Source organism: Tupaia chinensis, unplaced genomic scaffold (genome assembly GCF_000334495.1).
Source record: "Tupaia chinensis unplaced genomic scaffold, TupChi_1.0 Scaffold000002_1, whole genome shotgun sequence".
NCBI classification, from domain to species: Eukaryota; Metazoa; Chordata; class Mammalia; order Scandentia; family Tupaiidae; genus Tupaia; species Tupaia belangeri.
Window position 1 is genome coordinate 1,292,446 of NW_006159428.1, and position 14,315 is coordinate 1,306,760.

General features: G+C 42.1%; 1 protein-coding gene across 1 annotated transcript in view; it reads left to right on the forward strand.

The window, feature by feature from the left end:
• Positions 1 to 1,124: 1,124 nt before the first annotated feature.
• Positions 1,125 to 14,315, forward strand: part of SLCO4C1 (solute carrier organic anion transporter family member 4C1) — a 63,178-nt gene continuing 49,987 nt past the window's right edge. Inside the window, exons 1-2 of the mRNA XM_006139789.2 lie at positions 1,125 to 1,582; positions 6,170 to 6,433. Of these exons, the coding sequence (XP_006139851.1) occupies positions 1,243 to 1,582; positions 6,170 to 6,433 (604 nt within the window). The 5' untranslated portion in view covers positions 1,125 to 1,242. The remainder of the gene's footprint in view (positions 1,583 to 6,169; positions 6,434 to 14,315) is intronic.

Genomic DNA, 14,315 nt, shown 5'->3' on the forward strand with positions numbered 1-14,315 from the left:
GTCTGGCTGAGAAAACTGAGTTCAAATCCTTAGCAAGTGGTAGGGCACTTGCTAGATGTGTGACTTCAGGAGTCACTGACTCTGGGAGGTGGTTTCTCCATCGTGTACAATGTGGCTCTTCTTGTGAGGATTAACACGGGGGCATACAGCAGGCATTTAAAACGTGTTAGTTCTACGTCTACAGGTTCCCCCTGTTCTAGGCCAGTCTTGTTAACTAGCATGTGCTGCTCATTTGTATCGTTACTTGCTGTCTTGTCTGTCTCTTAGAAAAACCGTAGGGTGAGGGGGGTTAATTTTTGTTCATTCCTGTATGCCAGGGCCTAGAATAACTTTTGCCACCCAGGAAATAATTATTTTATTTAATTTTTTATGACGAGTTTAAGAATGACTTTTAACTACCATTACACGATGATGTTAATTTCTTGGAAGTGTTTTTTCTTATTTATTCCACAAGTATAAATTATTTACATGATTCATAGTATTGCTGATCTTAGATATGGAAGAAACAGCAGAGAAAATGTCATACATGTGCTTTTAAAATTTCTTATTTTTTTTTTTCGGGTTGGGAGAAGTGAAACAAAAAGGTGATTCTGCTATGATGTTAACAGCGTAGAGATGAAGGTGGGTGGGAATTCTGTATTAGGGAGCGTGCAGGTGGGAGTCTTACCAGGACGCGCAGGAAATCCAAGGTATTTTCAGACTCCAGACCTAGGCTGGTTTGGTAAGTGGCGAAGGAAGAACAGCGAGGATATTTTCTTGAAAGATCTCCTGATGCAACTGTGCCTACAGCTTTCATGACAGCACCCAGGGGGAGCTTTCTGCCGCAGACTCCCACGATCTCCATTAGTTCCCAGTCCCTGGGCTCAGGGAAAGCGCCGAGGTCTAGGGGCCCAGGGCAGCGCGGCCCAGGCACGGGCGGAGGGTGAACTCTGGACCTGAGGGCAGGCTGCGGGCTCTCACCCATTCACCTGGCCACCGCGGAGTCGCACGCCCACGCCCGCATTCCGCTCGGCCCCGGCAGCTGCAGGTGCTGCGCGGCCACTGCAAACACTGCCTGGGGTCCGGGGGCCGGCCACAGAGCTGCAGGAGGAGGGTCCGGGGAGCGGCGAGAGCGCGGGAGGAGGGAGGCCAGGGAGGTGGGACGTCTTCCCGCACGGGGGCGCTGTCACCTGCCCAGGGGAGGAGCCAGAGAGGAACCTGGGTTTCTAGTCTCCAGGCACTGACGCAGAACCCATCCTGACCATGAAGGGTGCCAAAGGCATTGAGAACCCGGCTTTCGTCCCCTCCAGCCCAGACACCCCGCGTCACTTGTCCGCATCGCCCTCCCAGGTCGAAGTCTCTGCCTTCTCCTCCGACACCCAGAGAGAGCAGCCTCAGGAACCCCAGAAGTCGCCGGAGCCCCAGGAACCACCTCTGCCTTCAGCAACTCTTCCTGCCCCCCATGAGCTTCCAGGGCCACAGTCACTGTCTGAGTCCGAGGAGGGTCCTTGTGGATGGAGGACCTTCCACCCGCGGTGTCTCCAGCGCTGCAACACGCCGCAAGGCTATCTGCTTCACTACTGCCTCTTGGCCCTCACGCAAGGTAACTTCCAGTACCCGCTCCAGGGCGACCCGGGGGGCGCCTGGAGTTGCTGCGCGGGACAGGGCAGGTGCAAGGTGGCGCGGGACGGTGGGTGGGGGGGTGCAAGCGACCCCGGGCTTGAGAATGCACGCGCTAGCACCGACGTCAGCCACCTAGGGCCAGGCTCCCACACTTCAGCGTCTTTTTAATTGCACCATTTAAAACTGGCTCTGCGAGGTTTTTCTTTTTTTTGCGTTTTCCCTCAGTTGTACCTGTTCAATCCCTCCAGGGAAGACTCTTATTTGGGAAGTACACGCGCTGGAGGAGTGCATTGTACAACAAAGCAGCATAGGTCCATTTTACTGAGTCCCATATTAAAGGGATTAGAAAAAACTTAGTTTCGGGACCCGCAGTTAGCAATGGCTATGTCGCTGGACTCCCATGTAGTCAACTGAGGTTCGAGTCCCGGACCTGGTGGCTTAAACCCTCACCGGGTGCGTGCGCGTGCATGCCTAGGCTCGGGAAAAGAGAATGGAGGAGAAGGGATTGCGGTGTGGCCATCCCCCCTAGGGGGTGATTTCTCATTTTTCTATCTCTGTCTCTGTCTCTCTGGCCAGCACAGGCACCCTAAAGCAAAAACTTCTCCAAAAACAAACCAAAAAAAAAGAAAAAAGAAAAAAAAAAACTTAGTGTCTGTAGCAGCAAGAATAATTTTCAGGTGAGGGTAGGACGCTTCAGAGGAGAAAGCTATATAAGAGTCTGTAGCGTGGATATAAAGCATTCTTGTTTTGTGAGTATGTTTAGTGAAGAGCACGTGGACACAGGAGACCAGAGGGCAAATTAGGGAAAGCTCCAGGCGTTTGTGGAAGGACGAGAATGAGCCATCCAGTCACACAGGAATCATCCAGTATCTGTTTTGTTCTAAGATCTCTTTTAGGTTCACTGGGGAGTTACAGATTAGGTCTAGGTTTATACTCTTGGGAGTTTGCAATCCAAGCAGAGTTTGAAGGCGTGAGTGATATGCAGGAAGGATGGCTTCCTTGAAAGAAAGCATAGGGAATGGGACCAGCAGATGCTTAACAGTTATGTCGCTGGACTCCCACATAGTAGACACTGGTTCAAGTCCCTGACCCAGTGACTAAAAGCTCATCCCATGAGAGGAGAGGAGAATGGAGAAGGGATTGTGATGTGACCATTCTTGCTGTCTCTCTGGCGAGCACACATACTTTATACCAACAATCTCTTTATCTCTCTATCATCTATCTAGAGAGAACCTACATGTGGTGTGGTCTTCTCACACAGAGGATGGAAAGTTATCCTAAGGACAAATTGAGGAGAGTGGGTATAAGATGAAGTATATTGAAAGACATGTAAGGTTAGTTTGAATTTGGTATGTAGGTATGTTTTCTTCACTTGAGTCTAGTCTCAAAATATTTTCTAAGTAGTCGCTCAGGATTGATTGGAAGAAACGTAACCAAGAAATATTTGGAGAGAGAGAGTAAAATTATTTTTAAAGTTATACAAAAGCAAGTGAAAGTTTATATTTCCAGTTCTTTTTAGAGGTTTTTGCTATAGGGTGCATGCGCTCACCAAACAGACAAAGAGAGACAGAGAAAGTGAGAAATCACCCCCCAGGGGGGATGGCCACGCCGCAATCCCTTCTCCATTCTCCTCTCAGGATCTTGGGCACGCACGCACACGTGCCCGGCGTGAGTTTAAGCCACCGGGTCCGGGACACAAACCGTGGTCGACTACGTGTGAGTCCAGCGACATAGCCATTACGCTAACTGCTAGTTCCTATATTTCCAGTTCTTATTCCTTTCCCCCTCTCCAAGGAGCTCTGTGTCCCTGCTTACCACGTGTTAGGTGCTAGTAACCCCTCACTGACTGCAAGTCAACTGCAGCTCTTCTATTGGGGGTCGATTGTGCTAAAGTTATTTCTTTTTCCACCTCTCTTGTCCCCAAAGTTCTCTTTCCATCAATGATAGTTGTTCAAACTCAGTGAAGCATCTCTGTGTTAAAGGAATGTGAAATTGAAAAGGTGGGCACAAAAAGATTTACAAAGGTACTTTTTCAGAGAGAAGTTTGACTATGAAAACAATGATTTCTAATGACTGATTCTTAATTAGTATGGCAGGTATGTTAAGTTGATTTTGGATGGGGAGATTTTTATATTAATTTTATCTCCTTAAAAACTCATTCCTAGGTTTTACATGGAAAGCTCAGGAGTTATGAATTGGATTATAGTCTTATTAAACGGGCATAAAAGTAAAGATTACATTAGTGTTTTTGAAACTTACTCTATCAATTTTCTTGAAATATATATATAAAGGTTTTTGCCACAGGGAACTTAACGCTCGCTGGAGAAATAGCGAGAGGGAAAGTGAGAAATCACCCTGGGGGATGACGAGCATGCCTCAATCCCTTCTCATCCATTCTCTTGGGATTTTGGGCATGCATGCACATGTGCCTGGCATGATTTTCAAACCTTCAGGTCTGGGACTCAAACTATGGGTGGCTAAGTGGGAGTCCAGCACTTTAACCACTATACTACCTGCTGGCCCCTTAAAATATATTCTTAATTACTGTCATCATGGGTCCGGCAGATGGCATGCTGGTTAAGGGTGCTGGACCCCCACATGGCCGACTGCAGTTCGAGTCCTGGACCTGGCAGTTTGCTTTCTCACTTTGCAACTCTCTCTTTCTCTCCTTCTGTCCCTCTCTGTCAAATTTAAGCAAATAAATAAAGCTACATAAAGTAATTTTAAAAATTACTGTCTTTCTAAAGAAAAATTTAAAAATCATCAAGACCGTGGCTTGTATATATTTATGTTAATTAATGAATTAAAATAAGTCATAACACCTTGAAACCTTGCTTTCTCATTTTCCCTCTCTCTCTCACTCTGTCCCTCTCTGATCAATTGAGATAAATAAATAAATAAATAAAATAAAGTTGAATAAAATAATTTTAAAAATTAAATTTAGAGGGAACCAGCAGTTAGCGTAATGGCTATGTCGCTGGACTCCCACGTAGTTGACCGCGGTTCACATCCCAGACCCGGTGGCTTAAAACTCACGCCGGGCGCGTGTGCGTGCGTGCCCAAGATCCCGAGAGGAGAATGGAGAAGGGATTGCAGTGTGACCATTCCCCCCGGGGGGTGATTTCTCGCTTTCTGTCTCTATGTCTCTCTGTCTGTCTGGCGAGCGCATGTGCCCTATAGCAAAAATCTCTCTCAAAAAAAAATTAAATTTAGAGTTCTAGTGGTTAAAATGTGACTCATGTTTATTTTTGTTTCGGGACCTTTTAAAAAACCTTAAAATGTATAAGTGTGTTAGAACAACGAAGAGATTAGAGGGCAGTTTCCCACTTAAGACTAAGTCTAGGTGATCTCTTATAAATAAATACGTTTAAGGATTTAGTAATGTGGGAAGCAGTTGATCTGCTTGGTCTATGGGGGGGTATCTTGTGACTTTTTTAATTTTCTGAGTGCATGGAAGTAGGCTACTTATAGTTTCCAGCAAAATTATTTCTTGGGACTTTTGCAGAATTTTTGTTTTGTCACTAGGGAAAATTGAATTATGTCCAGTTAACATACTTTAGTATTTGACAAACTATGCCTTTTTTTTTTTTTTTTGAGAGGTTTTTGCTATATGGCATGTGCGCTCACCAGAGAGAGAAAGAGAGCTCACCAGAGAGAGAAAGAGAGATAGAAAGTGAGATATCACCCCCTGGTGGGATTGCCACACTGCAATCCCTTCTCCTCCTGGGATTCTGGGCGTGCATGCATATGTGCCTGGCATGAGTTGTTTTTTTTTTCTTTTTTTTTTTTTTGAGAGATTTTTGCTATAGGGCGCGTGTGCTCATCAGACAGAGAGAGAAAGAGACAGAAAGCGAGAAATCACCCCCCCCAGGGGGGATTGCCACGCTGCAATCCCTTCTCCATTCTCCTCTTGGGATCTTGGGCACGCACACACACGCGCCCAGTATGAGTTTAATCCGGGTCCAGGACTCGAACCGCGGTCGACTACATGGGAGTCCAGCGACATAGCCATTACGCTAACTGCTGGTCCCAACCCGCCGTGAGGTGAGTTTTAAGGCCAACAGGTCCAGAACTCGAACCTCAGTCGATTACATGGGAGTTCAGCGACATAGCCATTATGCTAACTGCTGGTCCCTACAAACTGTGCTTGCTTTGTTGAACACCTGAAAATTTGTAAGTGTAAAATGTAAAAGCAAACTGATGTGAAGGAAGTATGTTTGGATTGCCGGACTTTGAAACTTTGAGATTTAAAAATCGACACAGCTTAAAATATCAAAACAAACAGGGACCAGCAGGTGGTATAGTGGTTGAGGTGCTGGACTCCCACATGGCTGACTGCAGTTTGAATCCTGGACCTGGAGGCTTGGTTTGCTTTCTCACTTTCTCTCTCTGTCCCTCTCTGGTCGAATTAAAAGTGAATAAATAAAATAAAATAAAATAATTATTAAAAAAATCAAAACAAACAAACCCCCCAAAAACCCATATATAACTTTAGTATATTGTGTCACTAATCCTGATTTACATGGTAAAGTTGTAATAATGCACCTACATGTGTTTTCTCTTTTAGGCATTGTAGTGAATGGCCTGGTAAATGTTAGCATCTCCACTATTGAGAAGCGCTATGAAATGAAGAGCTCCCTGACGGGCCTGATCTCCTCCAGCTATGATATCTCCTTCTGCGTGCTGTCTTTATTTGTATCGTTCTTTGGAGAGAGAGGCCATAAGCCGAGGTGGCTTGCCTTCGCTTCCTTTATGATAGGACTGGGAGCACTTGTATTTTCATTGCCGCAGTTTTTCAGTGGAAAATATCAGTTGGGATCCCTTTTTGAAGGTAAGCCTCTTCAGTGTTTTTGTATATGTTAATCCAGAGAAGCACTATGAAACTAGGTCCTTAGGTCTTTCACAGTTCACTCGTTCAAAGGTTAAGGGTTTATGTCTCTTCCTCTGTTGATTGCTCTCTTCGTTTTGTGAATTGTGTGGAGGAGATTATAGGGATGAACTGTACCTTATTCATCGCTCCAGTGGTTCTCTGGGGTTTTAATCCTCAGATTCTCATTCCCCGTGGTATATACAATTCTCCTCAAAGAGAGCTGATTTACTTTGCTTTGCAGGTGTGGTGACCCCCTAGGGTTCTGAGGTCTGTAGTTTTCTCCTTTGTACTTTTATTTGTGGTATTTACAACTTTGCACCCTGGACATTAATTTCTGCTTTGAGATAAGGAGAGATGATATTGATAGGAGTGGAGCTTTTCATAAAAACTAAAACTAGTTCTACTTTTGGCTTCAGCTTAGAGATAGAACTGGAGCAACCTGTAGTGTTTCTTTGAAGCTGTTCTGTTTAGATGAGAAAATTCCTTATTCCAAGTCTCACATGAAAAATTTGATTATATATTTGTTTTCAAAGAACCATTTTTAATGGATAAACAGTAGAGCCAGAGGAATGTGCTAATGAAAGTAGACCTTAATATTCTTACATCCTTCCTGGGCATCTTAATAGCAGATATTGAAATTATTTGGAAAAATTTCAGATGGTTACAAATTCAGAAGTTTTCGGGGGTTAAATGAAGGAAAGTCTTAGAGTGAGAAAAAAGATAATTAGGGCTTGCCGTACTGTAGGCATTATTTATAAACATGTAAGATTATTGTATTTGTGTGTTAATATTGAACATTAATGTCTAAATGTTAGTCTTTCCCAAGACTAAGATCACCGTCATACAATGACAGCAGGTAGGAAAGTATTCTCAGTAACAAAGTATATATTAATGTGGCATGGCTTGAGGAGTGCACTTATTAAATACGTAGACCTCATTTTGGAAGTAAAAATAGAATACGCGAGTAGATAGAGGAATAGAGGGTATTTTAAGAATGTGGTACAGTTTGAAATAAATAAGACAAAGAGACCATGTTATCAGTGGAGAGAGCACTTAGGGAGTTCCTAGTGTATTATCCAAAATTGGACAAGATTGCACAAGGCCAATTTGACCTGATTTTGCTGTCAGTAGTTTAGGCAGCAGGCACGTTACAGTATAGGCCATGGTGTAACACCCTTGAAATAGCAATAGTAAAGGAAAGTCTAAATTTTAAGTTGCTATGCAACTAGAAGTGGTACTCATTCTGTGTCGTGAAAATGCTGTTGTGTTTATAGGATTTAGATCCTAATCTTCTCTACCCCATCTAGGCCTTCACCTTCCTGGTTTATCAGATGCCCTTCTCCTTACAATGGACAAACCTTGCTCAAATGTCTTACGCTAAACTGAAACATACACACCTATCCCAGTACAAAAGCCTGATGTATCTTCAGCTATTTCAGCTTCGTTTTGCCATATACCCCTGCAGTTACAGCCAGTCTGAACAATGTATATTTCCCAAAGGGAAATGGCTACAGATGTGTGTGTTTGTGGCTGAAGCAGGAAGATTGCTGAAGATTGCAGATCATAAACTTGTAGAACATGACTACGTCCTGCACAGGATTGTCAAATTCTTATTGATCTGATTAACATTTTATGATTTGAGTAGATCAGATTGAATAGAGTCTTAAAATACAGTCTGCTGGCCTGTAAAGTTTTACTCTAGATAAGACTCATAATTTATATGATAGCTTATCTGCAGCAAACCAACGCAGAGCCTCAGGTTGCCCTTCTGTTCTTCTGCCTCTCACACTATAAGTAAGTATTGCTATGGACTATACACATGGACTGAGATAACAGCAATAAAACATTTTCATGCTTGTGGATTTTATATGGTAGAGGGAGGGAATACAAAATGAGTGAACAAATGAACAGGATAATCGAAGATGTAGGAAAGTGGATGAGGGGGACAAATATTATGAAGTGATAGAATATGGATGGTATGTGGGCCAAGAAAATGGGAATAACTCAATAACTAGTTATGTTTTCTCTCAAAATGACTCTTCTCAACAAACATGACTTAGGCCCTTGGAGCAGGGAAGAATGTGGTAAGTTTCAGTCTGGCCAGCTTGAGCACAGCAAGGGTGATGATGGCATGAGGTGATCTTGGTGACAGGTAGCTGCCAGTGAGGCGTTTAGATTTCACTTCAAGTTAATTCAAAGTGACAGAGTTTTCCACAGGGAAGTGCATCATCTCTTTAAAAAAATTTTTATTTAATCATTCATTCTCCAAAATAAAACTTTTTTTTCCCCATTTCTAGTTTTCTCTTTTTTTCTTTTTTAAGATCTTCCTCGGGGTGAGTGTGCTTGCCAGAGAGAGAGAGAGAGAGATAGAGAAGGAAAGTGAGAATCACCCCATGGGGAGATGGCCATGCCATAGTCCCTTGTTTTCCATTTTCCTCTTGGGATTTTGGACATGCATATGCATGTGCCCAGCATGATTTTCATTTTCCTTTCTCTCTTTCTTTCTTTTTTTTTTTTTAGAAGTTTTTGCCTTAGGGTGCTTGCCAGGGAGAGAGGCAGAAACAGTGAGAGGGAAAATGAGAAATTGCTCCTTGGGAACAACCTCTTCTCCATTCTTTCCTGGGATCTTGGTCAGGCACACACACCCAGAATGAGTTTCAAGTCACCAGATCTGGGACTTGAACTGTAGTCATCCATGTGGGAGTCCAATGAAGTAACCACCACACTGTGGTTGATCATGTGGAAGTCTAGCAATGTAACCACTATGACATCTGTTGACCCCATGCATCATTTTTCACAATTCCTAAGACAAATAGCTAACCTAAGTGTCCAAAAACTGATGAGTGGGTGGAAACACCATGGCACATATGGAACATTACTCAGCCATAAGGAACAATGAGATCTTATTGTTTGTTTCAAAGTGGGTGAATATAAACAACTTAATGTTGAGGGAGTGAGCGAGACTCTGAAAGACACACACTGTATATCCCCACATAATATAGGTTGAATGTCTGCACTCCATGGCAGAGATGGAAAGATTGAAGATACACTAGTAAGAAGTGTAGATACCAGAGACTGTAAGGAAGGGAAGTAGGTGATAGAGGGAAGCACATAATCTTATTTATGTTTTAAAATGGTCTTTTTGGCTTTTGTGGTTCTGAGAGATAAGAGTAAGTGGGAAGAAGTCATGTAGGAGTTTTAACTATAGCCAAGGTGAGGAATAAAGGCTGCTCAGAAAAGAGTGGTAGCAGTAAAGATCAGAAGAGTGCTGATTTTCAATGTATGTTAGAATAAAAAGAAATTGGAGGTCTCATTGAATTATTGGGAAGGAGGGATGATTAATGACTTGTATTTGTGTTAGCTCACTGGGGACATTTACTAGAATGCAAAGATGAGATAGAACAGAATTGGGACTGGAAATCAAAGAATGTGGTTTGGGTGGGCCAGCTGGTGGTACGGTGGTTAAAGTGGCTGGATACTCCATGGCTGACTATGCAGATTGAGTCTGGGACATGGCGACTTGAAAACGTGTAAGGTATATGTGTGTATGTGTGTGTCCCCAAAATCCCAAGAGGAGAGTGGAGAAGAAGGAATTGCAGTGTGGCCATCTTCCTTGGTTGGAGGTAGGGTGGGCTTTTTCCACTTACCCTCTTTCTCTAGAGAAAGTGTGCACTATGTATCAAATTTATAAAAAAAAGTAGAGAATAAAACAGAATTTAAATGGAAATGGTATAACAAATTAGTTTACCACTTCCTGTAAATAAATTAGAAGCATTGGAATGTACAGTCTTACATAACATAATGTAACAGCATTAACGAGTGTAACATTAAGAAATCATTTTATTAATTGGAATCATACATGTGATTTTATTTGAAGTGGACCTTGAGGAAATGTACCCTTGTATGTGTGTGTGTGCACGTGTTTTGTTATTGTTGCTATTGTTTTCTGAACTTGAAGAAAACCAAAGTCAGGGCTCACTTTGGGTGAGATAATCTCTATAAGAGGAGCTTAAGGTAATGTAATAGAAAGTAGAAGAAAACCAAATATGAAATATGATAAGCATATATAATTTCTCCAGGTATGAGAATAACACAAAAGGAGATTAAAAGTTAGCAAAAGGAAGAAAGGTGTGTTTGGAAAGTGTTTGAATTTTCGAGTATTTTGCAGATGATATATTTTAAAAGGTTTGGAAGAAAGCATTTATTTATTTTGGAGAGGTTTTTTGCTTTAGGATGCGTGCGCTCTCCAGAAAGACAGAAAGATAGAGAGACAGGCAGTGAGAAATCACCCCCGGGGGGGATGGCCATGCTGCAATCCCTTCTCCTCCATTCTCCTCTCAGGATCTTGGGCACGCACGCACACATGCCCAGCGTGATTTTGAGCCATCGGGTTTGGGATTCGAACCGCAGTTGACTACATGGGAGTCCAGCGACACAGCCATTATGCCAACTGCTGGTTTCCCCAGCAGAATTTTGACACTGATCCTCCTCCAGCTTCAGCCAGCCCAGAATGACAGGCATATGTACGTCCAGAGTGTTCAGGGAGGTCTCTGGATGAGAATCCAGAACCTTCTCATGTTGGTCACCCTCAAATAGCATTGTTACTACTGCAGTGCTGTCTAGTTCTACAGCTTTTATGGAGACATAAATGTTAGAGGTGATTATCTAACTTAGAATGGAGATGGCAGTATTTATCAAAGGGTAGATTTAGTTGTTGAAGGATACACAAAAGAAATATTAAAATCAATAGAAACAATATATATATATTTTTTTTTCTGGAGAGGTTTTTTCGCTATAGGGCCCGTGCGCTCACCAGACAGAGACATAGAGACAGAAAGCACAAAATCACCCCCCAGAGGGGATGGTCACGCCGCAATCCCTTCTCCTCCATTCTTCTCTCGGGATCTTGGGCACGCACGCACACGCGCCCGGCGTGAGTCTTAAGCCACCGGGTCCGGGACATGAACCGCAGTCGACTACGTGGTAGTCCAGCGACATAGCCATTATGCTAACTGCTGGTTCCCGAAACAATACTTCTTATAGTTAATTTTTATACACATTAACCTGAACATAGAACAGTGTTATAAAACATTTTAAAATAAAACATAATTGTCATTCATCTTTGACAGAGTTTAACCTAACTTTAGTATAACACAACATTTTATTGATTGAAAATTGAATAATTTTTTCTAGGTTGTATTGTTTTGTATTTTCCCCTCAAAAAAAGGGGGAGGCTACTGTCAATGATTAAAATTTCCATTAACCATAGCACTGATTTTCTAAGGTTTGAGATCAGTGTTTCTGAAAGACTTCGGTATTGGGTATGCTTGGCAACTACGTAGGAAAGTTGTGCTAGAAAAATGATTAGAGTAGAGCTCAAAGTTGGATTTAATTTTAGTTATTATTTTTTCTTTTATCTTGTATTCTAAGGATCTTTTTGTGTCAGTGTCTATTTGTTTTCAAATATGGATTGCTTGCTTATTTGGAGAAGACCTAGAATCTTGAGGTTATTCAACTGCTAATCCAATACGGGATACTTTAATTTTGCTTGGCCTGAGTGTTCTTCCTTCTTTGATATTAGTATTTCCTTAATAAAAATCATCTTTATTTTTCTTATATTTTAAATATATTGTAACTGAAATGAATAAAGGAATAGAAAGGAGAGGTAATTATTTAGGTTACAAGATTTAATGGTGTAATAGAATGAGTGGCTGAAGTTTGAATTTAATATACAAAATAAGGCGTAACTTTCAGGGAGAGCTGATGCACCCAGTGAAACAGTCACAACTTTTGGGTTCAGAGGCACTTGGCCTTCCTCAAGCTTCTTGTATAATAAGCATGACTCCGAGTGGTTGTTCTTATTTAATGCTGTCTCTTGGAAATCCTGGTTCAGTAAGTCTAGAGTAGGACTCAGGTATCAATATCAGAAAAAAAAATTCCAGGTTATCTTAGTCCAGTTTTGTGAACACTTGTCCAACTTTGTCTCATTATTTTGTAAAACTTTGAACAGGACATGGAGAGAAGTTTCTTTTTGTTTCAAGACTATTGTTTTATATCTTCCTTTAAAATAGGAGTTTCACAGCTGTCATGAAATCTTAGGTGCTCTAATATGCCCAGGTTTGTTGAAAATCTAGTGACTTTTACCAGCAGATGGTGTAATAGTTTGTTGCTGGACTCCCACCTTGTCTGCCGTGGTTCCAGTCTCTGACCTGGTGGCTTAAAACTCAACGCCAGGTGCGTGTGTGTGCGTGACCAAAATCCCAAGAGTAGAATGAAGGAAAAGGGACTTACAGCATGGCCATCTCCCGCCCCCCTGAGAGGGGAGTGATTTCTTGCCATCTGCATCCAGTAAATGCACAAAGCCCTATAGTAAAAATCTCTCTAAAAAGAAAAAATAATGCCAGCAACCAAACTTGAAAGAGAAGAAACTACAGAGGAAAAATAAGTAGAAATCAATGTTTTATTGAGATGTTAGTACAAAAATCATTCTGTTTACTAGCTATAGTTTGCTGGCAGGTAGAGGTTTGAAAAATCCATAGCCTTCAGCAAGGGAACTATGTCCAGGCATTCCCCCAAGGATGGCCTGCAAAGCAGTTTCTAGAGGTATTAGGACTATGTTAAGAATGTGTGGTGTGAGTGGGCGGTTGCTGCTGACCTATGGCAGAGGCCGAATGGGAAAGCTGAGTTCAGTTCCTGGCCCAACCTAGTGGGTTGATAGCATCCTGCTACCCGGGAGGCTGGGGCAGGAAGATCATGATGTGTGATATGGCGAGACCTTGTCAAGAGAGGAACCTATCTCATCTCCGTCCTCTTCTCCTTTCTGATCTCTCTTGAAAAACAGAAAGCGTTGCACGGTTCAGTGAGTTTGAGGGAAAAAAATGAAAGTTGAATGGGTGTCTTTCTGGCATCTAAAAGCAACTGCAATGTGATAGTGTGTAGCATGGGTATGATGTATATACTCCTGACCTGATTAACCAATGGACTCTTGGAATGCTTGCCCCTAATCCTGCTTCCACCCCTCACACCTGTACCTTTCCTCCTCGTAATGAGTGTTCTGAGAACGCACAGGGAAAATCTGCTCTATGCTGCCTTTGATTTAAATATGTGCATTTAACACCCTTGTTGAGTTAAAAACACTATTATGCCTAGCACCTAGAATAGCATGTAGTGTTATTTCAGGTGTTCTAGGAATGTTTAAGTTGTCAAATACATCAATGAGTGAGTGAATTCCTCCTCCCAGTGACAACCTGCCTGCACGTGACGTGTCCTTCCACTGCGTAAGGACAGAATAGGTTCAAAATCTCTGTCCACATTCTTCATAAACGTAAAGTGGGTGGGGCATTTTCTCTTCCTTTGGCCACCATATTAGGAAAAATTGTGTTATGTGCCATAAATAATTTTTATGTGTAAGATTTGGGATCTGAAAATGTGCACTGTGAAAAAGGAAGTTAAAATGGGAAGTAAACTCAGAAATAGTAACACCGCGCTTCGATAGCCTTTCATTTGTATCTTAATTACTTCCTAAAACGTTGATTTCTAAGGTCGTGGATTATTTTTCATAGATCTTATTTTTCTTCATTTGTAATGCTCTGACGGGGCATTCAAGTGAGCAGCAGACATATATACAGGAGGTAATGATTAAGCAATTTTTCTTTTAGCTTGCTCAGAAAGGTTGGTAAAAATGTGGTTTGTGGCAACAAAGAAATGAGGAAATTCAATTTTGTTAGTCACTGTTCTTAAAAATGCACAAACTGACTAGCATGTGTTTTAGTCCGTTGTTTTTTTCGGTTTGATATTAATGCCATTAGTTCATTACATCTAATGAAAGTATGCAGCCGTGCAG